Source organism: Cnephaeus nilssonii (assembly GCF_951640355.1).
Source record: "Cnephaeus nilssonii genome assembly, chromosome: 17".
Taxonomy (NCBI): Eukaryota; Metazoa; Chordata; class Mammalia; order Chiroptera; family Vespertilionidae; genus Cnephaeus; species Cnephaeus nilssonii.
In genome coordinates, this window is record NC_137088.1 from 12,490,378 (window position 1) to 12,516,481 (window position 26,104).

Here is a 26,104-nt window from a genome sequence, read left to right on the forward strand (position 1 = left end):
CCTATATTATTCCCACATCCTTTCCTAGATCTTTCCCCATAATCTTCAGAATAGTTATGAATAAATTGTTGGTCACCAAAGGAAAAGATTTATATTTTAACTTTGGAAGTATTCACTCCTATATCATCAGATCTTTCTGATGTTCTTTTTATCTTCACTTGAGGATGTTTTTTTGTTATTGACTTTAGAGAGAAAGGAAGAAGGAGGGAAGGGAGAGACAGACAGACATCAATCAGTTACCTCCCTTACGTACCCTGACCATGAATTGAACCCAACCCGCAACCTTGTTGGTGTACCAGATGATGCTCCAACCAACTGAGCCACCAGTCAAGGCTCTAATGTTTTTTTAAGTATCTGTTAGTATTTTCAACATCCCTGCCACATGTCTATGGCTAATATTTTTCATATGCTCAAGTAAATAGGTTAAAAATTTCTAATAAAGAAATTTTAAAGTGTATAAGAACTTCTGTTTTTCTGAGAAAGATAGCCTTGTTATTGAACAGAAATATTGAGTAAAGAAAATGGTCTTCTTTGAGTAACCAAAATATATTCATCTACCTCTGTGTGTCTTTGTTTTCTAGGCGGCGCACTCAGTGCTGATTTCCCTCTTTGAACTCAATACCCCAGAGTTTACAATGTTATTAGGAGCTTTACCAAAAACTTTTCAGGATGGTGCTACCAAGCTTCTTTATAACCACCTTCGAAACACTGGCAATGGAACCCAGGTATTTTTAAGTTATTTTCTTAGCTATTATCCTATATAATAAAAGCCAAATATGCTAAGTGTCTGGTCGTCTGGTTGACCGTTCAACCAATCAAAGCACAATATGCTAATGATATGCTAAGGCCGCTCGACCACTCACTATGACATGCACTGACCACCAGGGGGCAGACGCTCCAGTTGGTAGGTTAGCTTACTGCTGGGTCCAGCCGATCGGGACTGAGCAAGACTGGCCGAACACACCCTGGAGCCCTACCACGGTCCCTCCCTGGCTGGCCAACCTCCCACATCCCTCCCCAGCCCCGATCGTGCACCGATGGGGTCTCTTGGCCTGGCCTGCACCCTCTCACAATCCAGAACCCCACGGCAGATGTCGGAGAGCCAGTTTCAGCACGATCCCGCAGGCCAGGCCAAGGGATCCCACTGGTGCACGAATTCGTTTACCAGGCCTCTAGTATAATATGATGGTTGGTTTAACAATTACTGCTTTTTTTTTTTCTACGTGAAATAAATTTCTGACCCTAGTATGTAATGTTTGCATCTACATTAGACAGCATTTCCTAAGTCTAATTAACTGTTGTCCCAGAAAGAATAGAATCCCTAGGCCTGTCATGTTTATATTATAATTTGGTATAGATTAGGGTGGTGAATGGTGACCAAAGTATGAACAAGGAAAGAAATGTGAACAAGAATTTAGATGAAGGCATCAACTTTGCATGCCATTAAATTAGAACATGCTATTTAGATGAACCAATCTTATTTGAGGACTAGAGGGATGACTTATTCCAGAATTAATGTATAAATCCAAAGAGGGTAGTGCTTAAAAAGATGTGTTCAGCCTGGTTGGTGTGGCTCAGTGGTTGAGCGTCGATCTATGAACCAGGATGTCATGGTTTGATTCACAGTCAGGGCACATGCACAGGTTGCAGGCTCGATCCCCAGTGTGGGGCGTGCAAGAGGCAGCCAATCAATGATTCTCTCATTATTGATGTTTCTATCTTTCTCTTCCTCTCCCTTTCTCTCTGAAGTCAATAAAAATATTCTTTAAAGATGTGTTCATATTTAATAATTACAGGCTTGTCAGTCCAAAGGTGCTAGATATATTGGATTTTATTTGAGAGAAATAAAGTTAGAGTAAATGAAACAATGCAGTTATATACATCTAAATGGTATAGGATCATTTATGTAATATGCCTAAAAAATTTAACTTGTTTTTAAAAGACAGACCTTTGATAATGGCTAAAGGAACAAATCGATTCACTTATGGCAAGCTTAAAGTAAAGTCTGAATGTTAAAAACAGTCTGGAGAATAATTTCCTGGGACCAAAGTCAGTTATCTTTTTAAAAGGAGAAGGGATTGTTATACATCTTAAGAGATAGGCAAATTTATAATATGACCAGATTTTTATGCCTTTGGTGACTTGTGAAAATCATTTGTAAAACAAACTCAGGGAAGAATAAAATTTGAGCCCTGGCTGGTGTTGTGCAGTGTTGAGAGCATTGGCCCACACACCAAAGGGTTACGGGTTCTATTCCTGGTCAAGGGCATGTACCTAGGTTGCAGGTTCAATCCTTGCCCAGTCGGGGCATATGTGGGAGGCAACCAATTGATGTGTCTCTCTCACATTGCTGTTTCTCTCTTTTCCCCTCTCCCTCTCCTCTCAGAATTTTAGAATGTGATTATAGAATACATTCTTTTCAAAAAGCAATGGGAAAAAATATTTTCAGGTGAGGATTAACAAAAAGAAAAAGGAAATTGGCTCAGAACAGGAAACTAATTTAAAATTCTTAATTTGGGATTGTGTTGAATCTTTGATGAAAAGATATTGATAATAATGGAAAGTCAGTGAGTGAGGAGAACAAAAAAAGACTGAAGAGTTAGACTTCTAAATGGGGAGAAAGTTTTTTTCTACAGAAATCAGAGATAAGTACATGAATATTTAAATGGTAGATCTATAAATATGTCTTTCATATTGTTCAACTTCTTGATTGTATGCCTTAAGAGCATTTTAATTGAACTTAACACAACTATCATACGTTAATATTTATTTGACTCCCTCCATCAGAGTTCCATGGGGAGTCCTTTGACAAGACCAACACCACGTTCACCAGCCAACTGGTCCAGTCCTCTTACTTCTCCTACCAATACATCACAGAATACTTTATCTCCAAGGTAATAAAGGGATAATTTTCCATCAAGGTTTGTTATTGCAGATTCCCGTTATTGAAAAACAGATGTTAATATAATTCCATTTGATTTCCACTTGACTTGAAAGGTTTCAGACAAATAGAAACTTAGTAGATTCAAAAAATATAACATTTATTCCAAAAGTAACCATTTAAATGATAATAATGTATATGATACAGAATTTTTTTAATAAGTCAAAAGGAAAGTTAGTGACATAACTTTGGTAAATTACAGCTTGTTACATTGAATAGCATAGTTAAGTTTCTCAAATATGCTGTACAAATCCAATAAACTGCAAATTGTGTCTTTTAGTTATACTACTTAGTGAAAATGGTGAGGGCAAGTTATAACGATGGATATTTAGATCTAATATTAGCCAACCACTTCTAAAAGTGGAAAAAATAAAGCTTACAGACAAAAACAAAAATAGAGAAGGGATAACATTATGTAATACTAATTAAGGAAAATGTAACTGAGATTGGTCCTTAATATAAAATATAACACATATAATTTTCACACACTTGTGCAATTCAAGCTTGGGCTGTATTTCAGATGAAGTTCTGACTCGTTAAAAAACTAATAGTTTTTCCTTTTTCCTATCCTTTTAAAAAGTAATTTGCATAGTAGTCCATTTGTAGTTATTAGCTGGATTTTTTGTTATTTAGCCATACATACCATGCTTCATCATACTCATTACAATTATAGGCTACGTCATCAGCATAAGGAAGAAAAGTATGTTGCACACTTTTCGTGTAGCCTATTTCTTCCTGTTATGTAACAATTTTAATAGCTACATTTCAGCTTCAGTTGAATTTTAGAATGTGATTATAGAATTCATGTCAATAATATGTTCAGTGTTAAAAATTTTCTGCCTTCTTAATTGTGTAAATACATTTATCTCTGTTGTTAGTGAGTTAATCACAGGAGTTAGCAAATCTTTTGCAAAGGGCCATATGGTAAATATTTTAGGCTTTGTGGCCATGCAGTCTTTATCACTTCTACTCAACTCTGATGTTATAGGGTGAAAATAGCCATAGACAATACCCAAATAAATTAGGATTGCTATATTCTACTACCATTTATTTATGCACCCTAAAATTTTAATTTTAAATAATTTTCATGTGTCACGAAATAGTTTGATTTTTTTTCTCAACTATTTAAACATGTAAAAAATCATTATTACATTTCAGGGGCATAGCTTGCTGGCCCCTGGTTAATCAGAACATCTTTAAAGGTAAAAAAACAAACCAGTTGTGACATTGTTAGAGTCATTGTAAGCTGTCCTTAATAGGAGGGCAAGGGGACATGTACTTTAACCATCTATAGCTGTTGGATTTTGTTTTGCTTTGGGGAATACACATTCTCTAATCCCATCTTTATAAATATCCTACATGATTTCCTCAAATGTGTTAGTATTTTAAAACTGCACATAAATGAAAATTAGTTGATGTCTTTTTTATAGTGCATTTGATTATGACACAGAAAATATGAACTCTGAAGACATTTATAGCTCTCTTAGAGGTGTCACTGAAGCAATTCAGAATTTCAGCTTCCGTAGTCAAGAAGATATGAATGAGCCATTGAAAAGGGATTCTAAAAAAGATGATGGAGATTCAGTGAGTATTTGAATATTCTTACATTACAGACTTTTTCATTAAGAGTTTTTGGTTTGGGTTGTTGTTTTGTTTGTTTTTGTTTTTAAATATTTTTATTGATTTCAGAGAGGGAGGGCGAGAGATAGAAACATCAATGATGAGAGAATCATTGATTGGCTGCCTCTGGCACATCCCCTACTGGGGATCTAGCCCACAACCCTGGCATGTGCCCTTGACTGGAATAGAACCTGGGACCCTTCAGTCTGCAGGCTGACACTCTATCCTCTGAGCCAAACAGCTAGGGCTGGGTTGTTGTTGTTTTTTTTAACTTTGCTTTCTATCATTTGCAAACTTAATTTTTCAGGGGTCACACAAATACTTACTGTGTATATACCGTTGTTCTGGGTCTTATATTTAGAAGGCAGAGTTAGGTCCTCAAGTTCCTTGTAGATTTTCAGATAGAACTGAGTACTATGGAGTTTTAAGTTAAAATGTAAAGTGAATCTATTTTAGATTAAGTAGTCAGGAAGTCTTCAATCAGAAGGTGACATTTGCATTGAGACCTAAATTAAGGAGAGGATAATTCCTTAAAAGAAATAGCAAGTGCTGTAAAGACAATTAGATGAGAACACCCTATGCATAGTTGACGGCCAGGGTGAAAGCCAGTGTAGGTGGAGCATTAGGAAAGAGGTGAGGAGCCCTCGCCAGTTTGGCTCAGTGGCTAGAGTGTCGGCCTGCAGACTGAAGGGTCCAGGTTCTATTTCGGTCAAGGGCACATGCCTGGGTTGTGGGTTCAGTCTCCAGTGAAGGTGTGTAGGAGGCAGCCGATCAGTGATTCTCTCTCATCACTGATGTTACTTTCTCCTCCTTTACTCTCTGAAATCAATAAAAATATATTTAGAAAAAAAGAAAGAAAGAGGCGAGGAACGGCACCTGAACCAGATTACCTGGATCTTACAAGACAAAACTTGGCGCGTAGGTTTTTTTCCCTGTTATTGTAGTGACAGTGATTTGCATTATCAGTTGTTTGTGTGCTTCCAATAAGAATATTATGATCTCTTTCTGATATTTGTGAGTATTATTGTACAGTTTGTTGCTTCTGCCATTATACAAAGAGCAGTTACTTTTTATTCCTTAGGCCAGTGGTCGGCAAACCGTGGCTCGCGAGCCACATGCGGCTCCTTGGCCCCTTGAATGTGGGTCTTCCACAAAATACCACGTGTAGGCATGCATGTACAGTGCGATTGAAACTTCGTGGCCCATGCGCAGAAGTCGGTTTTCGGCCTGGGCGAGTCTATTTTGAAGAAGTGGTTCTAACACCGACCCACACTCAAGGGGCCAAAGTACTGCATGTGGCTAGTGAGCCGCGGTTTGCCGACCAGTGCCTTAGGCTTTTCTCTGACAGCTTAACTTTTCTCAACATAAGCCATCCCACTCTTTTCTAAGGAATCTAGGGTTTCTCGGGGTTTTCAAAATTGGAGAACCTTGCAGTGCTTCAGCACATCTCTAAAGGGCTACCCCCTCTGCCTTCCTGGCTTCTTTCCTATTGTTTTTCTCTCCGTGCCTTTCTGGCAAATGGGCCTGGTAAACTGGATGCTAAAAACCAGCTAACCATTCGCATTTAAAGTTCTCTATCCCAGAGGCTGCGAGTGGTAGTACGGACAGGTTAGTAAGAATCACTGCTTGATTGAGACTCTCCCTCTCTCCCCAAAGATAGGGTACATTGTGGGGAGCTGGCATAACGAGTTTGAATCCTGTTTCCTGGCAACTGTTAGCTAGTCTGATTATTACTTTTTATAATAGACATTTTTTTATTGATTTCAGAGAGGAAGGGAGAGGGAGAGGGAGATAGAAACATCAGTGATGAGAGAGAATCATTGATCAGCTGCCTCCTTCACAACCCCTACTGGGGATCGAGCCTGCAACCTAGGTATTGCCCTGACTGGGAGCCGAACTATGACAAATAATCACTTCTAAGCCTCCGTGTCTTCATTAGGAAGGTAGGGGTATTTCTGTACATCTTAGAAGTTATTGTGAGTATAATAAGTCACATGACTTCATCCAGCCCAGACCTGAGCTCCAAATTCATACATCAAGTGCCTGTTTAAACTCCTAATCTTTTCTTCTGAAACTGCTCTTTCCTATCTTAGTTGATAGCAACACTACTTGCTCCGCTGACAAGACAGTTGTTCTTGTCTCCTCTCTCTTTCTTGTCCTCCATACTCAGTCTGTCAGGGTATCTGTTGATTGTACTAGTATCTTCAGAATATATCTGAAATCCAACCACTTCTCACCACTGCCTTTCTGGTTCCAGCCATCATCATCATTAATTCTCTCACCTGGATTATTAAAATAGATAGACACCTAACTGGCCTCCTTGATTTTGCCTTTGCCCTCCTAGTCAATTCTTACTCCTCTGCTCACACCTCGGAGGTCCCTGTCTCAGAGTAAAAGCCGAAGTCTCCACAATACACTTTTCTCCTTTGTTGCCTCTCTGGCTTCATCTCCTCCTACTTTCCTCCCTGTTGAGTCTTCTTCAGCCACACTGGCCTCCTTGCTGTTTCTTTTTAATTTTTATAATTATTTTTTTGGTTGATTGATTTTTTTTTTAGAGAGAGAGAAGAGAAAGGAGAGAGAAACATCCATTTGTTGTTCCACCTATTTATGCACTCATTGGCTGATTCTTGTATATGCCCTGACCAGGGATCCAACAACAGGTTTATTTACATCGTTACTATAAGCGTTGACATTTTGAATGTAACTTTTAACTCATTGCTTTCCCGTACGTAAATTTTTTTCAGCAGGTTATTATAACCTTTTTATTTTTTTAAAATATATTTTATTTATTTTTTACAGAGACGAAGGGAAAGGGATAGAGAGTTAGAAACATCGATGAGAGAGAAACATCGATCAGCTGCCTCCTGCACACTCCCTACTGGGTATGTGCCCGCAACCAAGGTACATGCCCTTGACTGGAATCGAACCTGGGACCCTTGAGTCCGCAGGCCGATGCTCTAGCCACTGAGCCAAACCGGTTAGGGCTATTGTTACCTTTTTAAAATCACCTTTTGCCCTAACCGGTTTGGCTCAGTGGCTAGAGCGTCGGCCTGCGGACTCAAGGGTCCCAGGTTCGATTCCAGTCAAGGGCATGTACCTTGGTTGCAGGCACATACCCACTAGGGGGTGTGCAGGAGGCAGCTGATCGATGTTTCATCGATGTTTCTAACTCTCTATCCCTCTCCCTTCTTCTCTGTAAAAAATCAATAAAATATATTTTTTTAAAAAGAAATGTTTAAATAAAATAAAATCACCTTTTAAGCAGTAGGGAAACCTTTTCTTAGAATTTTGAATTGATACTTGAAAATGAGTTAATGTGCTGTCTTTCCCTTCCTGTTAATAGATGTGTGGTGGTCCTGGGATGCCCGACCCAAGAGCAGGAGGTGATGCTACTGACTCAGGCCAAACAGCCCTTGACAATAAAGCCTCATTACTCCATTCCATTCCTGCTCACTCCTCTCCGCGCTCTCGAGATTATAATCCGTACAACTATTCAGACAGCATCAGTCCCTTTAACAAGTCTGCCCTCAAGGAAGCTATGTTTGATGATGATGCCGACCAGTTTCCTGATGGTATGTATGCTCTGTGTCATACTGTTACTGCCTGTGTTTTGGAGGCCTGATCATCAATGAAGCAAAAGATGCTCTTTTTTTGTATCCTAAGAAGTTGGGATCTTTGCAGTGGTCAAGTTTTATCCCATCTTCTAGGAGCTCATTTCTAATGGTTTGGTAGATATCTTCCCAAGAATGGGAAACAGTGATCATTCTAAGATCATCCTTGAAATGAAGAAAACCTTAATGGCCTCCCAGAAATAACTGAAACCAATGGTAGCTTATAAACTTATCTTTAGACACCATTTCAGTCATTAATTTTTATACCAGAATGACAAAACTCTGAAGGAATACCCATTCTTTTTTTTCTTTTTTTCCCCTTTGTTGTTGTTAATCTTCACCCGAGGTTGTTTTTCCATTGATTTTTAGAGAGAGTGGAAGAGAGAGGGAAAGATAGAAAGAAACATCGATGGCTGTTGGTTGCCTCCTGCATGAGCCTCGACCAGGGCCCAGGCTGGGGAGGAGCCTGCAACCAAGGTACATGCCCTTGACTGGAATCGAACCAGGGACCCTTTGTTCCATAGGCCAACGCTCTATCCACTGAGCCAATCTGGCTAGGGTGGAATACCCATTCTTTACAAAAGCCTATTAAGTGTGAAGCCATAAACATATGCTTTAATAAGATATATCCAAGGAACAAATATGGGAAAAGCTACCATTAAGATTTGGAGTCACTTAGATAAAAATCATTTAGCTCAAACCTAAAATTGAAGTCTTTAAAAAATGGTAGATGTTAATTTAAAAGCAGATATACTAATTTCGTTTGCTGTGTAATGATAATCCAATGGAAGTTTCATAAGGTTTCTTTTGCTTTAACTCAAAAAGTATGTCAGAATTTTGGAATGTGTTAAGTCAAGAATTTTATCCACTTAAATATGTTTACAACTTGTGTAAAGCAAGACAGAGTGTGTATAACTATAGTGAGCAGTATACTTTTGTTCATATTATCTGTTTGCCAAAAGAAGAATAAAAGATGAATTCAATAAAAAAAAAAAAAAAAGATTTGGAGTCACGCCCTAGCCAGTTTGGCCCAGTGGATGGAGCGTCGACCTGCGGACTGAAGGGTCCCGGGTTCGATTCTGGCCAAGGGCATATGCCTGGGTTGCGGGCTCAATCCCCAGTAGGGGGCGTGCGGGAGGCAGCCAATCGATGATTCTCTCTCATCATTGATGTTTCTATCTCTCTCTCCCTCTTCCTTCCTCTCTGAAATCAATAAAGAAATACATTAAAAAAAAAAAAAGATTTGGAGTCAACTTAGGTCTAAGCTCTAATGCTTACAATGGGCTTAAGTCTAAGCTCAACATTACTAAACTGCAAAGCTTGATAAATTGGTTGACCTCCCTGAGTCTCACTTGTCACCTTTAAAAGGGATGCAGATGTTGTACCACCTGCCCTTCTGATCACAGTATGCAGTAAGGTTTGGGAAAAAATGTATAAAAAGTGATTAAAAAGTACAAAACACTGCAGATATTTTATTTTTAATAATAAAGAATTACATTTTCCCTCTACCAAATGACATAATCCATTAATTTTTTTATTTTATTTTTTAATGAAGACTCAATGTGGATATCTTCCTTATTCTGCTTAGGAATCTGTATCCCCAGTGCTGGTCATTTGTAATTTTTATAAATGGAAAAATATATTTTATGGCATAGAAGAATCATATTTTTAATAACTTCTCATGTTAAGAGACTTAATATAGCACAAATATCACAAAGTCAAAATTATGACAATATAGCGAGATCACCCCCTTATTGTCTAATATTCTTCTCCTTTTTCAAGGATTATATATTTTCCATTTGTTAAAGGAAGGCATCTTTGGAAGTTATATAACTGAAACCTAAACAGGATAGAATGTTTTTGATCTTGAGAACCTAAGTTCTTCACTGCATAATACTTCTTGATAGACTGCCGAAACATAGGTAGCCATTTTTGGTTGTGTAATCATTCTTTAAAGATAGATAAGCCCTCAGTTAACCAAATAGTAGTTGCTCCAAGTTCATATACCAGTTGTTTTCATTGTCTATTTTTACTTCTAATTTTGAGATGGAGAAGCCTTGTTTGCCATTATTGTATTGTGAACATTGCTAATAGTATCCTTTTTAAAAAATTTTATTGACTTTTGTTGCTGTTTTGATTTTCCTTTAAGCCACCATACCCCACCCCCATTATGCAAAATATCTTCTCTTTTTCTTATTTTAAAACCTAAAATTTTTGGGAGAAGATAATTATTTTGTTCAAGTCAGAAATTCTATAAAGCATATTGTTTTTAAATTCTGAGACTAAGTATGTCTCACTCAGATGTCTCTGTACATATTTACAGACAGATACATTAGTGATAAATTTATCAAAATTAACAAGTCTCAGGAAAAATACATCTAGTGTTCATGTCTAATTACAGCCTTTGTAAAGTTTACCAGGGACTATAATATTTCAGAATACTGCCTCTATTTAGGATGTTACTGTATCCAGGGGAGACTCATATCAGAGTTTGCCAAGTTGAAAGAATCCTATCTAATAAAAGGGTAATATGCAAATTAACAGTCACTCTGTCACAGAGATGGCAGCGCCGATAGCCACAAGATGGTGGCGCCCAGTCTTCTCAGCCCCACCGGAGTCCCCCAGTCCCGGGGGGGGCGGCCACTGAGAGCGGGCAGTGTGAGTGGCCTGGTGGAATGCTTGCTTTGTCGCCACAGCAACGAGGCAAGTGTTCCACTCCTGGCCGCGGATGGGCCTCTGGGCCGCAGAGAGCTACTGGCGCACAGATTCATGTGCAGGCTACTAGTATTCTATATTTTTTGAGCCCTGCAACAAAAATAGAATTGTAATTGTGCCAACATTTGTCATGAAGACACAAGGCAAATTAGCCTTAGTGAATTTATTGTATTCCAGGCCCAGGTCCTCAGCATGACACTAGGAGGTGATTCTTACTTTCCCGTTTTACTGATAAGAAAACTGAGCCTCCATAATGATTAAGAACATGTTCCTATCACACAAAGGGCAAGAGGCAGAGGTTTGGTAAGACTCCAGAGCCTGTGTTTTTTTGTGGGTTTTTTTTTTTAACATGACCACACTGCCCCTTTGTGTCAGGCACAGAGGAAATATACTTGAGTATACTCTACCTTAATTAATTCAGTACCTTAGGTTTATCTAATTTATATGGTATAAGTAGTTCAGTTTTGTAACAAATATTTTATGTGCTTTCTTCAGCAGAAATTATTTCCCTGTGTCATCTCTAGACCATTCTATGTCTAGTCATTTCTAATTTATCTCCTAGAGTAATTACAAAGGCTATATTCATGGAGAAAAGAACTGGGTTCCTTTGAAAGCATTTTCTTTTGAATTCCATTTATTCAGCTGAAATGAAACCCTCTTGTCAGAATGATCCTCTAACATCTGTGGGAGTCAGATAACTTTCCAGGAGTGGTTTTTGTGGGGCTTATAGAGATGTATTCATCCTGCTGTAGTAGTTCTTGTTAAACCAACAATATTGTTCTAATGTTGGTCTATACAAATGAAATTATTATAGGACAATATTTTCCTCCAAGTTAAGATCTTATCTTTGAACCAAATTTCTTCTTTTTCATTGTTTTGCTTTGCATTTTGCATAAATTCTCCTTGACCTCCCAAAATTCTAATTTGGTTCTCCTTAGTGATCAGTCTTTCCAGATTACCTCAAGATTTTAAATTCTAATTTGATTCTCCTTTGTGCTCTGTGTATAAGTTTTTGGGGACAGAGGTTCTTAGTGCTGTAGTTTTAGTTCCATGAAAGCTGTCATAACAAACTTTCTCTTAATAGTCAATGAATGTTGTCATTACATGTTTCCTATCATCAGTTCGCTTTCCTCTAGTTGAGGTCATATGTTCTAATAGCTGGACTTGATTTTTTTCCCTCAGGTTTCTGAATCCCCTTACATGGAATATATTTTTCATTTTCCTGCTTGTAGTTGTATGTTCCCTGAGGCCTATATTGTCAGGCCATTGGTAGCTCTAGGTCAGAGGCTAAGCAGCTGGCAGGATGAGACATGGTAGCTTATTTTAAGGACCCAATAGGGAACCATCTGGCAAAGTGCAAGCTTAAGGCATTTGGGGGAAGAGTGCTCTTTCCTCCTGAGCTTTTCTTTTGTGGGCAGCAGCCCTCTCCCAAATGCCAGGTTCACAAGCCTTCTCTGGTCTGTTAGGATCAGCAGAATGGTAGCCCTTTCCCACAAAAGGCCAGCATGTTCATACCAAGTAGGCTAACAGAGAACACCGCTCCATGCTGTCTTTCCTGGAGACTCAGGAGAGAGAATGGCCCAGGGAAGTGCCTTCCAGGCTCAGGCACCATATTCTGCGCTTTGTTTGTTTGCTTGTTTGTTTCAGAGAAGGAGTTAGTAAGGAAAAGAGTCTATGGCACAAGCTCAAGCCACTGTCTGCCCAAGTCCCTCAAGGTCCGAACTTATGTATTTTATCATCAAAAAAATTTAGGGCCGAAACCAGTTTGGCTCAGTGAATAGAGCATCGGCCTGCGGACTCAAGGGTCCCAGGTTCGATTCCGGTCAAGGGCATGTACCTTGGTTGCGGGCACATCCCCAGTAGGGGGTGTGCAAGAGGCAGCTGATCCATGTTTCTCTCTCATCGATGTTTCTAACTCTCTATCCCTCTCTCTTCCTCTCTGTAAAAAATCAATAAAATATATTTAAAAAAAAAAATTTAGGAAGGTCGGACCTGCATTGCCACCATTTGTCCACCATCCAGAACTGAAATATCATTGCTGTTATGTACGCATAAACAACTGTTGGACATAGAAATCGGGACTCAAAAGAACTGTTGGCCCAGAAAGAAACTCACTATAGACTGATTCATTTGCCTCTCAGCATAACCATTATTGCTTGTCTCATTTTCGGTTCCTATAAGTGTATTCCTAGTATCACATGAGCTCACTCATCTAGGGGAAATGATGAACAACATAGACTGAAGAACAAGAACAGCATTGATCAGACTGTCAGGCCTCAGAGGGAAGGTAGGGGAGGGTGGGGACAAGGGAGATAGATCAACCAAAGGACTTGTGTGCTTGCATATGAGCCTAACCAGTGATCACAGACAACAGGGGGATGGGGGCATGCGTGTGGGGGGGTTTGGGATGGGAATGGGGGGGGGGTTGATGACAAATATGGGATACCTTAATCAATCAAGTAATTAAAAAAAATTTAGGAAGAACTTTGTTATTTTGTAACGTTCTAATGTGAACTTTTGGACAACTGTCTTTCCCACAAAAATTATTCAAAGCATTATCTAATGACTGTTGTGAGACATAAGTGTCCTTTAACATTCATAAAATTTATGATTTCATAATTATACTTTGAAAAGGCAAAAACAGCCCTGGTCAGTGTTGTTCAGTGGTTAGAGCATCAGTCAGCACACCAAAGGATTTCCAGGTCAAGGGCACTTGACTGGGTTGCAGGTTCGATCCACAACCCAAGTTAGGGCTCGTGTGGGAGGCAACCAATCAATGTTTCTCTCTCTCTCTTTCTCTCTCTCTCTCTCTCTCTCTCTCTCTCTCTCCTTCCCTCCCTTCCTTCACTCTCTAAAAATTAATGGAAAAATCCTTGGGTGAGGATTAACAACAACTAAAAGCAAAAACAAATGAAAACTTAACAATATTGGGCCCAACTCTTGACTCTGAAATTTAAAAGGGAAAATATTAAGTATTTATTCTTCTATCAAACTATATTTCAGAGTATTTAGCTCTAGTTGATGAAGTTACTCTCTACAGAAGAATTCAGCCCATTTTTAACTTCTAATAAAATAATTGATTTAGCAACAATCAGTGGGTGAAACTATTAGTGAAAAGTTTGATAGGGAACTTTATAGTGGTGGGAACAAGTTACTACCATTTAAATTCAGTGATCATTGCCTCTTGGGATGCCACCATATAAATGCATACTTAAGTATGCAAGGATAAAATAGTTGGTATTTGTGATAAATGTTTCAGGAAAAAAAGGGGGTGCACGAAGATGAAGTAAAAATGGTAAAAATATGATTGTTAAATCTGGGTGGTCAGTATATGGAGGTTCATTATACTGTAATCTCATGAATTTTTATTTTATTTTTTTAATATATTTTATTGATTTTTTTAGAGAGGAAGGGAGAGGGATAGAGGGCTAGAAACATCGATGAGAGAGAAACATCGACCAGCTGCCTCCTCTGCACACCCCCTACCGGGGATGTGCCCGCAACCAATGTACATGCCCTTGACCGGAATCGAACCTGGGACCCTTCAGTCCGCAGACCGACGCTCTATCCACTGAGCCAAACCGGTTTCAGCATGAATTTTTATTATAAAAAGTTTTAAACTAACATTGGTGTTTTGGAAAAGATAAATGGAAAAGAAAATTACTTAGTTTTCTCTTGTTTTACAGCCAGCATTGTTTCATGTTATGAAGTTGTTATCCCCATACTTGTGAGAATTTACCTATGAAGTTATAAAATGAAAGCCATGTCCTTTGACAGATCTTTCCCTAGACCATTCTGACCTGGTTGCGGAGTTGTTGAAGGAGTTGTCGAACCATAATGAACGTGTAGAAGAAAGAAAAATTGCCCTCTATGAACTTATGAAACTAACCCAGGAAGAATCTTTTAGTGTTTGGGATGAACACTTCAAAACAATATTACTTTTACTGCTTGAAACCCTTGGGGATAAAGAGGTAAATGGCATAATTCTATATAATAAAAGGCTAATATGCAAATTGACTGAATGGCGGAATGACCAGTTGCTATGACTCGCACTGACCACCAGGGGGCAGACGCTCAATGCAGGAGCTGCCTCCAGTGGTCAGTGTGCTCCCACAGGGGGAGCACTGCTCAGCCAGAAGCTGGGCTCATGGCTGGCAAGTGCAGCGGCGATGGCAGGAGCCTCTCCTGCCTCTGCAGCAGTGCTAAGGATGTCTGACTGCGAGAGGGCACAGGCCGGACTGAGGGACCCTCCAAAGTGCATGAATTTCGTGCACCAGGCCTCTAGTATGTAAATAATCGCCTGTTTTTTCCTGCCTTCTGTTGCATGTCACTGCCAATTAACCAAGCACTACACAGATTTGGAAATTGGGAAAACGAGTCTCTTCTGCTGCTGCTTTCTGCATGAAGTTTTCACTGTAAAGTGCTTTTTCTTATAAACCAAGTAGCCCAGCGATTTTGAATAATTGACAATGGCAAAAATATGAGAAGTTGCTGACAGGTCTTTTTGGGTTTTTTTTGTTTTGTTTTTTTTAAATATATTTTATTGATTTTTTTATAGAGAGGAAGGGAGAGGGATAGAGAGCTAGAAATATTGATGAGAGAGAAACATCGATCAGCTGCCTCCTGCACACCTCCTACTGGAGATGTGCCCGCAACCAAGGTACATGCCCTTGACCGGAATCGAACCTGGGACGTTTCAGTCCGCAGGCTGACATTCTATCCACTGAGCCAAACCGGTTGGGGCTGCTGACAGGTCTTTACGGGAGAGTACAGGTTACTTGTTTGCTTACTTAAATTAGTTCAGAAGTAAAACTTCCTTTTTAATAGTATTTAGTTGGTTCTCAGTTTTTTAAAGATGTGTGTATGTTTCCAACTAGAGATGTGAAAACTTAATTATGCAATATTCCACATACTTTATGCAGTTGTCTATGATCCCCCGACCCTCACCTCAATATTAAGATCCTTACATTTCAGACATGGGAAATGTAAAAGATTATCTATAACTCGAAATATTAAAAACATTAAAATGTTTCTTCTTAGCCTACAATCAGGGCTTTGGCATTAAAAGTTTTAAAAGAAATCCTAAGGCATCAACCAGCAAGATTTAAAAACTATGCAGAACTGACTGTCATGAAAACATTGGAAGCACATAAAGATCCTCATAAGGAGGTAAGTTACCTGACACTTACATGATTATTATTTTATTCCTAGTACTTCTGATATTACAGCAGTCCCCCCTTTTCCTCAGGAGTTATGTATCAAGACTCCCAATGGATGCCTGAATCTGAAGATGGTACCGAACCCTATGTTTACTATGGTTTTTTTTCCTACACATAAATGCCTATGATAAAGTTTAACTTATAAATTAGAGTAAGTGGCTAACAACAATAACTAATAATAGAATAGAACATTTATAACAATATAATGTAATGAAAGTTATGTGCATGTGGTCTTTTGCACAATATCCTATTGCACTCTACTCACCTTTTCACTAAAAAGAAGCCCTTTACAGCTTCTCTTTGGCACATCTGAATTGCCAGCATCACAACTCTTGCGCTTTGGGCCATTATTAAGTCAAAGAAGGGCGACTTGAACACAAGCACTGATACTGCAACAATGGATATGATAACTGAGCTGGCTACTAAGTGACTAACAGGTGGTAGTGTATATAACATAGGCTATGCTGGACAAAGGGATGATTCACGTCCTGTACGGGACGGAGTGGGATGATGCAAGATTTCATGATGCTACTCAGAATAGCGTGCAGTTTAAAATGTATGATTTCTTACTGCAACTTTCCATTTAATATTTTTATACCATGGTTGAGTGCAGATAACTGAGCCCCCAGAAAACTGGGGGACTACTATATTGCATAAAACATAAATGTTGCTTAAAAAGTATCCTTATCCATCATTTCCTTAATGAACACTTACCTTGATTTTCAAGGTAATGTCTAATTGAGATACAGGCATATATTCCTTCGTATTAAATGAATTATTGTAATATCATGGCTACCTCTAGGAAATAAAATTAATCATTCTCTCCTTCATTTCACTTTTCGTTATTTACTTAGCGTTCACCAAAGTTATTTTCACATTCCACTTATCAATAAGAATTTGGTTTTTGGTTTGTTTTTTTAAGTAATGAAGATAAGAATCATTACTATTTTAAAGTGGTAAATTGCCTATATGAGCTGGATATCTGTTAAAAGTTTATTAAATAGCTCAGCAGTTGAGCATCAACCCATGAGCCAGGTTACAGATGGATTCCCAGTCAGGGCACATGCCCAGATTGCGGGCTCGATTCCCAGTAGGGGGCGTGCAGGAGGCAGCCGATCAATGATTCTCTCTCATCATTGATGTTTCTGTTTCTCCCTCTCCTTTCCTCTCTGTGAAATCAATAAAAATATTTTTTTAAGATTATTAAATAAAATAATGAGGACAGTTTGCCTGGAAGAGTCTAATATTGCCACTACCACCAGTGACGTTGATAAGATAATCATGAGGATTTTTATAAAATCTCAGAAGTAATTAGAAAAGGAAATTTCAAATAGAAACTGCAATTCTAAGGAAAAGCACCAGAGCAATAGCATTAGGTGTCTGGTAAAACAGACATGAGCAAAAGTCAAAAAGGAACATTAAAATAGCAGTGAGACAAAATAGATCAATACTTAATGTAAAAGCTAAAACTTTAAAAATCTCATAAGAAGACAAGTATAAATCTTTGTTACCTTGGATTAGGCAGTAATTAGATAGAATGCAAAGTACAAGTAACCTACAACAACAAGAAGAAAGAAGATAAATGGATTTCATCAAAATTAAAACTTTTGTACTTCAAAAGATGTTATAAAGAAAGTGAGAAGGCAATCCACAGAGTAGGAGAAAAATTTTGTAAATGATGGGTCTGATAAGGGACTACCAACCAGAACATATAAAGAACTTTTACAAACCAACAACAAAGAGACAACGCAATTAAAAAATGGGCAAAAGCCCTGGCCGGTTTGTGTCGGTGGATAGAGCATCGGCCTGCAGACTGATGAGTGGCAGGTTCGATTCCGGTCAAGGGCACATGCCTGGGTTGCAGGCTCAATCCCCTGTGGGGGTGTGCAGGAGGCAGCCAATCAATGATTCTCTCTCATCATTAATGTTTCTATCTATCTCCCTCTCCCTTCCTCTCTGAAATCAATAAAAATATATTTTTTTAATGGGCGAAAGATCTGGATTGACTTTTCTGCAAATAAGTTATACAAATGGCCAATAAGCACACAAAAAGATGCTCAACATCCTTAGTCTTAGGAAAATGCAGGTAAAACCCACAGTGAGATACCACTTAACACAGACCAAGGAAAAAGGCACTAAGAAGTGTTGGTGAGGATATGAAGAAATTGAAAGCCTCTATAACTCACTTTTCAAAAGATATGATTGTGACCCTTAGAGGAGACTGAATCATAACTTCTAAATCTGCCTGGATTTTTATTCAGATTTCTTCAGCTGGTGTTTAACATCTTGCTGAATGTCTAAAAAACTAATATTTATAGTTTAGTTACCCACCTTCTGACCCAAATAATGCCTGTAACATCCCTATTTTTACAAAAGATAAAATTAACATTCTTAAGGTGTTATACCTGAAATTAGCCCTCGGTCTTCTGACTTCCAGTGTATTTTTCCCTGTGCTTTTCTGAGCACTTCTCACAGATTGAGATCATAAGGAAGACACTACCAAAGTAGCATGAAAAGCAATAATTTTTACATGTTTTCAAGACCGTCATTAGAGATTACAGATTCTAATAAGAAGGTGGACAACTGTTTCTTCTCTTTATTGAAAAAAGAAGCCCAAGCCCAATACAGAAGGAAAGAAAATCATTATGAACAGAAGGAGGAATAGCATGTTACTTGATAACGTATTGAATGTTTTATGTTGTAATTATGTGGTAAAGGGGGACATAGCACTCCTGGAGTTGAGGACACTAATAATGAGCAGCATCTCACCGTGGCTGATACAAAAGACTCCACATTGTAGTCTAGGTAAATAGAGCCTTCACTTCCCTGCACAACTAGACCACAATATGATTTTAAAATCGTTTTAGCCAACATTAAAATAACACAAAAGAAGGAAAAATGATTTAATAAAGATCCATGAATCCATTTCCTAGCTTCAACAGTTACATTTTGCCAACCCTGTTTTATCAATACTCTTACTTTTTGTTTATTTGTTTACTATAATATTTTCAAATCAAGTTCCAGTTATTATGTCCAATTACCTATTTCATGAAGTTTGTACTTCCAGGACACAGTATAAAAAATATTTTTTTATTACTTCCCTTCTCAATTTCCTCTTTGTTTTAGGTGGTGAGATCAGCTGAGGAAGCTGCATCCGTGTTGGCCACTTCAATCAGTCCAGAGCAGTGCATCAAAGTGCTTTGTCCTATCATCCAAACTGCAGATTACCCCATTAATCTTGCTGCAATCAAAATGCAAACAAAAGTGATAGAGAGAGTGTCCAAGGAAACTCTTAATCTGCTTTTACCAGAAATTATGCCAGGCCTAATACAGGTAAGCAGCTAAGCTTGGAGGGATAAGTTACGATAGATTTGGGATTCAGTTATTTTAGGGACTTTTCCAGGCAACACTAATGGCATGACCACGCCTGCCTATTTGCTCTGAACATCCAAGACAGTAGGCAGGTGTGGTGTGTGTGTTAAAATATACATAATATAAAATTTACCATTTAGTCATTTTTAAGTGTGCAATTTCATGGCATTAAATACATTCACAAGGTTACACAACCATCACCACTATTCATTTTCAGAACTTTTTAATCATCCCAAATGGAGACTCTGTACCCATTAATCAATGATCCCCATTCTTTCTCCTCTCAGTCCCAGGTGACCTCTGTTCTACTTTCTAGGTTCCTCATAGAGGTAGAATCATACAGTGTTTGTCCTTTCATGGCTGGCTCATTTTACTTAGCATAATGTTTTTAGCGTTCATCTATGTTGTAGGATGTATTCCAATTTCATTGTTTTTTTGGCTGAATAATATTCCATTTACTGGTATGTTTATACCACAATTTGTGGGGGGGGTTGTGGGAGTGGGGGTGGTGGTGGTAGTTGTTGTTAATCCTCACCTGAGGATATTTTTCCATTGATTTTTAGAGAGAGTGGAAGGGAGAGGGAGAGACAGAGAGAGAAACATCAGTGTGAGAGAGACATATCAATTGGTTGCCTCTGTGTGCGCCCTGACCAGGGATCAAGCCTGCAACTGAGGTACATGCCCTTGACCAGAATTGAACCCAGGACCCTTCAGTCCATGGGCCGACGCTCTATCCACTAAGCCAGACTGGCTAGGGCTATACCACAATTTGTTTATCCATTAATGTGTTGATGGAAATATGGGTGTTTCCATTTTTTTAATTAAATATGTATTACAGCGAAATTTCTTGTACTTATATGTGTATATCTAGAAATAGAATTCCTAGGTATTACCAGATTCCTCTTCAAATAGGTCGTAATTTATAGTCATAAATGTAATGCAGTTTTTTTTTCTATGCACACAAACCCATTCATATAAACATTATGACAAATATGGAATTTATAACATGCTTTGCTTAACTTCATAGATTATGAGATTTCTGCCATCCAATAAATAATATTCTATTATGTGATTTTAATGCAATAGTGTATATATTAAGACCCCCTCCTGAAGAGAATTAATCATTTATTTCTTTGTGCATTATCTTTGTGACTTTATTCTAAGCCCTAAAAGTTTTAATTGTGCGATCTTTGAAGATCAGATCCAAATATCTTTCTTCTTGGTCTATGCTTTGATACTAAGAATAGAATCCTCTATAATAAAAGCGTAATATGCAAATTGACCAAACGGCGGAATGACCAGTTGGTGGGGGGCGGGGCTGGTGAGCAGGCGGCGCCAGGCCAGCCAAGGTGCGTGCCAGTGGGCAGAGGGAGGGGACGGCAATGGGGGGAGGGGAGGCAGCAGCAACCAGCCTCGGTGGAGGGGCGATGGTGGGTGGGGTGGGGCGGGGCCTCGCCAGCTGGCGCCGTTCCCTAATTGGCCGCCTGGTAGCCTCCCACAGAGGGAGGCAGGATGATGGGGGCGGCGCCTTCCCCTATACACCCGGTCTTCTCCCACAGAAGGAGGCCAGACTGCAGCTTAGGCCTGCTCCCCGCAGGGAGCGGGCCTGAGCCATCAGTATGACATCACCTAAGGGCTCCCAGACTGTGAGAGGGCGCAGGTCGGGCTGAGGGACCCCCCCTCCCCAAGTGCACGAATTTTCGTGCACCGTGCCTCTAGTGTATGTGTGTGTGTGTATATGTGTGTGTGTGTGTATATATGTGTGTGTGTGTGTGTGTGTGTGTGTGTGTGTGTGTGTGTGTATCATGTATATGTCATACATATCATGAATACTGAATAAATGTTTGGATGAATAGTTTGGAGCAGTGGTAGGGATGGGACAGATACTAAGCTTAACTCAGCCTGGATTATAGGAGTATCTTGACTGCCAGGCCAAGGAGACTTTATTTGCTAGTGAGGAGCTGTTGAGTTCTATAAAACTGAATGCTTTAGGGAGGTTAATCTGGAGACTTTTTGCAGGGTGGATTGGCAAAGGGGCAGCCTCAGAGTCAGAGAATTGCAGCTTTCCAGGCTAAATAAAGGGAAGGAAGGCTAACAGTGGAGGTGCCGAAGGGGAGATGGAAGGCAAGAAGGGAATGTCTCTGCCTGAAAAGGTTGAAAAGCTCATCGGTCATTAAAGCTTGAGATCTCATCTTTGAGTTACCTGTTCTGTCTCTGTTGGAATCGTGCTTTTCTCAGATCCCCCAGGAGTGCTAATACGGACTTTTCTCCCTAGGGTTATGATAATTCAGAGAGCAGTGTTCGGAAAGCTTGTGTCTTCTGCCTGGTGGCTGTTCATGCGGTAATTGGGGATGAACTAAAACCACATCTCAGTCAGCTTACTGGCAGTAAAGTAAGTAGAGCTGCTTTGTTCTAAGGATGCTGGCCATGGTACATTCTTCAAAATTTATTTGTGTGTGTGTCTGTGTTAATACAAAATTTATTTTTGTATTCAGCTTTTAGTAAGTCATGCTTTGAGCATTCAACTTATTCCTCCTACCATTTGCATTTTAGCTGTTTCTCCTTTCATATTTGCCACTCAGGGGAAGTCAGGCAGTTTGGTAGGGTGGCTGGTAGATTGCTATGAAAGAAATGCCTATAGATTCTGGTTATTTAAAATAGCCAGCTTCTTTGCCACTCCTACAACCAAATCCTTAGCCTCAAAGACTGTTTAATTAAAAATAGACAGGGTTATATATTCATGAATTACTTTATATCTCCCAAAATATGGACCACTTGAACATATTTAAATTTTCCCCCTATGAACTATGATAAATATCTGTTCTCGTTCCATTCTTATTTTGATCCAGATAAGTGTACAACTTTGATTGGTATGTTGAAAAAATAAGTCTTGCTTTTCTCATTTCTTTGATACTACCAAAATTTTGAAATTTGTTATAGGGGGTAAGGATAGATTATGATTGTTAAACTGTGGCTTATAAACAAGTTAATAGGAGACACTTGCCTTTAGTTAAAGAGTTTCCCCAAATCCAAATGATTGTCGTTACTATGATCATATTTATTTTTAAAATAGCAAAAGGGGAGAAAAATACACATAAAGGAAAATGAGCTCAGGTATACGCCTTTCACAAGTTATACATAGATTAAGGCACTGGTTTTTAAACCTTTCTGGGGTTAATCTCAAGAAAAATACATACATACAGAAAATTTTATACCTAGTTTCAGAGGATGCAGTGAGTCCTTAAATCCCATGGACACTGGGTTAAAAACCCTTGAATCAAAGAGTTAATATTAAAAAAGAAAACTTTCAATAATAAAGTGGTTTTCAAAGAAAAATGGATCCTAACTTTTGTTAGGAGCTTAAGTTAGGTCCTGATAATTCAGAGTTGCCTACAGGAGGATTAAAATTAATCACCTTATCGGGATATTAGGCAGCCAGTAATAAATAATGTTGCATACGAAGACAATAGGTAGGTAGGGGGAAAATATTTGGAAATGACATCAGATGAAAAAAATGTATATGCTCTGATTACAAACTATAAAAATATGGTCTCATACTGTAAACACTGCAAAATGAGAAATGAAAAAAACATTTTTAATTGACTTTATTGGGGTGACATTGGCCAATAAAATCATACAGGGTTCAGGCATACAACCCCCACAACACATTATCCATACATTGAACTGTGTGATCACCACCCCACCTCAAAAACATTTTTATTAGGAGGACAGTGGCATAATTGTCTAAGATCTTGGGTCCTGGAACCCAAGTGCCTAATTTTATATCCTGGCCCACTTCTTTCTTAGCTCTGAGACCTTAGGCAGTGAGTGACTCACACGTTCTGTTTTGAAGATAAAAAGTGATAAGATAAGGCAATTAGTATATTGTATAGCAAATAGTACTTAAATGTTTGTCATTATTGTTTTAATGGTGACTTCTTTTTCTAAATTTACTTGAAGTTTTATGTTACCACTACAATAGTTTTATATATATATATATGATTTCAGAGAAGAAAGGAAAGAGATAGATAGAAACATCAATGATGAGAGAGAATCATTGATCAGCTGCCTCCTGCACACCCCACACTGGGGATCTAGCCCACAACCCGGGCATGTGTCCTGACCAGGAATTGAACTCAGGACCCTTCAGTCCACAGGCCAATGCTGTATCCACTGAGCCAAACCAGCTAGGGCTACAATAGTTTTTGAAAGGACATTCTAGATTACTAAATCGTGAACAAATCAAAAACATTTTTTTATAATTTCTAATCGTCAATAATAACTTGGGCATTATAATAACCCTTCTGTTCAAAATTTATCTTTTAAAGCTCACATATCTATAATAATAAAAGCGTAATATGCTAATTAGACTGGACAGCCGAATGACCTTCCGGACATCCTTCCGGATGAAACTGCGGTGGCAGGGGCCGAGGCAGAGGTGGTTAGGAACGATTAGGCAGGCAAGCAGGCGAGTGATTAGGGGCAATCAGGCAGGCAGGCAGGCAAGCGGTTAAGAGCCAGCGGTCCCGGATTGCGAGAGGTTGCAGGCCAGACTGAGGGACACACCCAACCCCCATTCCCTCCTCCCCCATGCACGAATTTCATGCACCGGGCCTCTACTATGTATATAATTTTTTAATAAACCTTATACTATAAATTAGGGCAGCTTGCTCAAATGACATGTTTGCTTTGCTTTCAATCTGCAGATGAAGCTACTGAACCTTTACATCAAACGTGCACAAACAGGCTCTGGAGGAGCTGATCCCACTACTGATGTCCCTGGGCAAAGTTAGTGAAGCCGGTGGAAGTGAACCAGGTCTCTCCAGGGAAAGACACAGGCCACCCTCATCAATGGAAGGAAATTTTCAAATGCATCTTTTGGAGCTTACCATTGTTTCCTAGTTTTAGTTTTCTGTTTTGTTTTGTATTTTCTGTAACAGAGGGCTCTCCTCAGTCTGCATGTAACTTTTATGATAGTTATCCCAAATCCAAGAAAAAGCAGTATTAACAACAGTTGATCAATATAAAGTAATTTTAAATCTAACTTATCATTTCACTGTTTGTACTTCTTTGTCTTCCCCATTAACCTTTGCCAGTGTTATGGTTGTATAATTTTTTTTTAATGCTGGTTAAACAGGAATGCTTAAAGCTTTAAAAGTTGAACAGTCTAAAACATTTTTTGCCTTTATTCAAATGCAGGATAATATTTTTTAATTGCTACTTTGAGTTTTGTTTCCTATCATGTCCTATGCTAGTAATATTGAAATGACGTGAAACACAGCAGGACTAATTTGAGCTACAGCCGGACTCTGTTGGTGTGATTGTGATACATGTCATTAGCTATAACTTCTTTGGGGTGGTCTGTAGTTTTAAAACTAAGACTTCAAAGAGAAATGTTACAGAATCAGCCAGTTTTGTAAAACTGATATTGTTTGTTGGTTACTGATCTTGCCATCTTTATTTAAAACCATGTCCCCTCTATGATCCCTTAAGAAAGCTGCACCAAATCATCTGCCTGTTTTTTTCTTAATACTTATTAAAATGGAAGGTTTCATTGCAGGGTTTTTGGTTTGTTTATCTTTATTGTGAATGATGCTTTTTTTATATTTATTAATATCAAATTCACTTACAAATAAACTTGATAATGGAAACAGACAAAAAAAAAAATCAAGTGCATGTGTGTCCTTGACAGTCTTCTGTTTCTCATTTAATAAACAAACTAATTATTGAGACATGGGAGTCGACCAGCACCTTTTGTTTAAATGGTGGAACCTGGTTTCCTTTTACCATGAAATTCTTACTTGAAAACGTTGATCCTGATGAGAGAGAAGATGGTGCCAAGGCTATTATCTTGTATAATGGGCTCAAATTCTCTACCTCTTCAGGGCTAATACTTTTAATTGAGCTGCTGCCTATAGTGTCTTTTGGAAAACTAAAGGGTGATTTTTCTGTTACGTTTTTAAATCACCTTTGGCTACATCTATTCTTTTCATGTGCAGCCAATTTGCAAAAATTACCAGTGTTGGTGAAAGGCAAAGTAGATAATTTGGAACCAGAATACTAATGATTGCTCATCTTGACTTTTTTTTAATCCTAACTAAGTGAATTTGACTGGAAATGCAAATAGCTATTAGGGAAGCCATTTGCTGTTGTTACAGAGTTATCTGTACTTTGTTTAATTGAACAAAATGTAGAAATGTATGTAAAGAATTTAAGAGTACTGAATGGATTTGTCATCGGCTTTTACCTTTGTTTCTGTTCTTGCAGCAGGAAGTTTCTCTGTATCTCCTCCCCTTTACCTGTAACAATTTTGTTTTCTACTGTTAATTACATTGTGTATTTATAGTTCTATGCTTACTGTTGTGCATATACTGGCAATAAAACTGTACATAACATTACTTGAAAAAATTAACAATACATATCAGTTGTTTTTCTGTCTCACTGTGTGACAAGTCACTTATAACTAGATTTTTAAAAAGCTCATGTGTCAATAAATTTTATAAGTGCATCTGAGGAGAAAAGATTTATCAGGAATAGCAGCCACAATTAAGTATATATAGCTATGTATGCATGTATATATTATAGCTCTAAGATGAAAAGGCATTTTAAACATTGAATGCTTCTTA

At 38.5% G+C, this 26,104-nt stretch overlaps 1 protein-coding gene across 2 annotated transcripts in view; it reads left to right on the top strand.

The window, feature by feature from the left end:
• The window catches only part of CLASP2 (cytoplasmic linker associated protein 2), a 150,347-nt gene extending 124,469 nt beyond the window's left edge, over positions 1 to 25,878 (top strand). The window contains exons 29-37 of one of the 2 annotated variants that reach the window (XM_079795624.1): positions 582 to 725; positions 2,788 to 2,894; positions 4,372 to 4,525; positions 7,905 to 8,133; positions 14,665 to 14,858; positions 15,928 to 16,056; positions 19,233 to 19,439; positions 21,754 to 21,870; positions 24,185 to 25,878. In XM_079795624.1, the coding sequence (XP_079651750.1) occupies positions 582 to 725; positions 2,788 to 2,894; positions 4,372 to 4,525; positions 7,905 to 8,133; positions 14,665 to 14,858; positions 15,928 to 16,056; positions 19,233 to 19,439; positions 21,754 to 21,870; positions 24,185 to 24,271 (1,368 nt within the window). In that variant the 3' untranslated portion in view covers positions 24,272 to 25,878. The remainder of the gene's footprint in view (positions 1 to 581; positions 726 to 2,787; positions 2,895 to 4,371; positions 4,526 to 7,904; positions 8,134 to 14,664; positions 14,859 to 15,927; positions 16,057 to 19,232; positions 19,440 to 21,753; positions 21,871 to 24,184) is intronic. The other variant, XM_079795625.1, reaches the window with a different exon arrangement.
• The last annotated feature ends 226 nt before the right edge of the window (positions 25,879 to 26,104 follow it).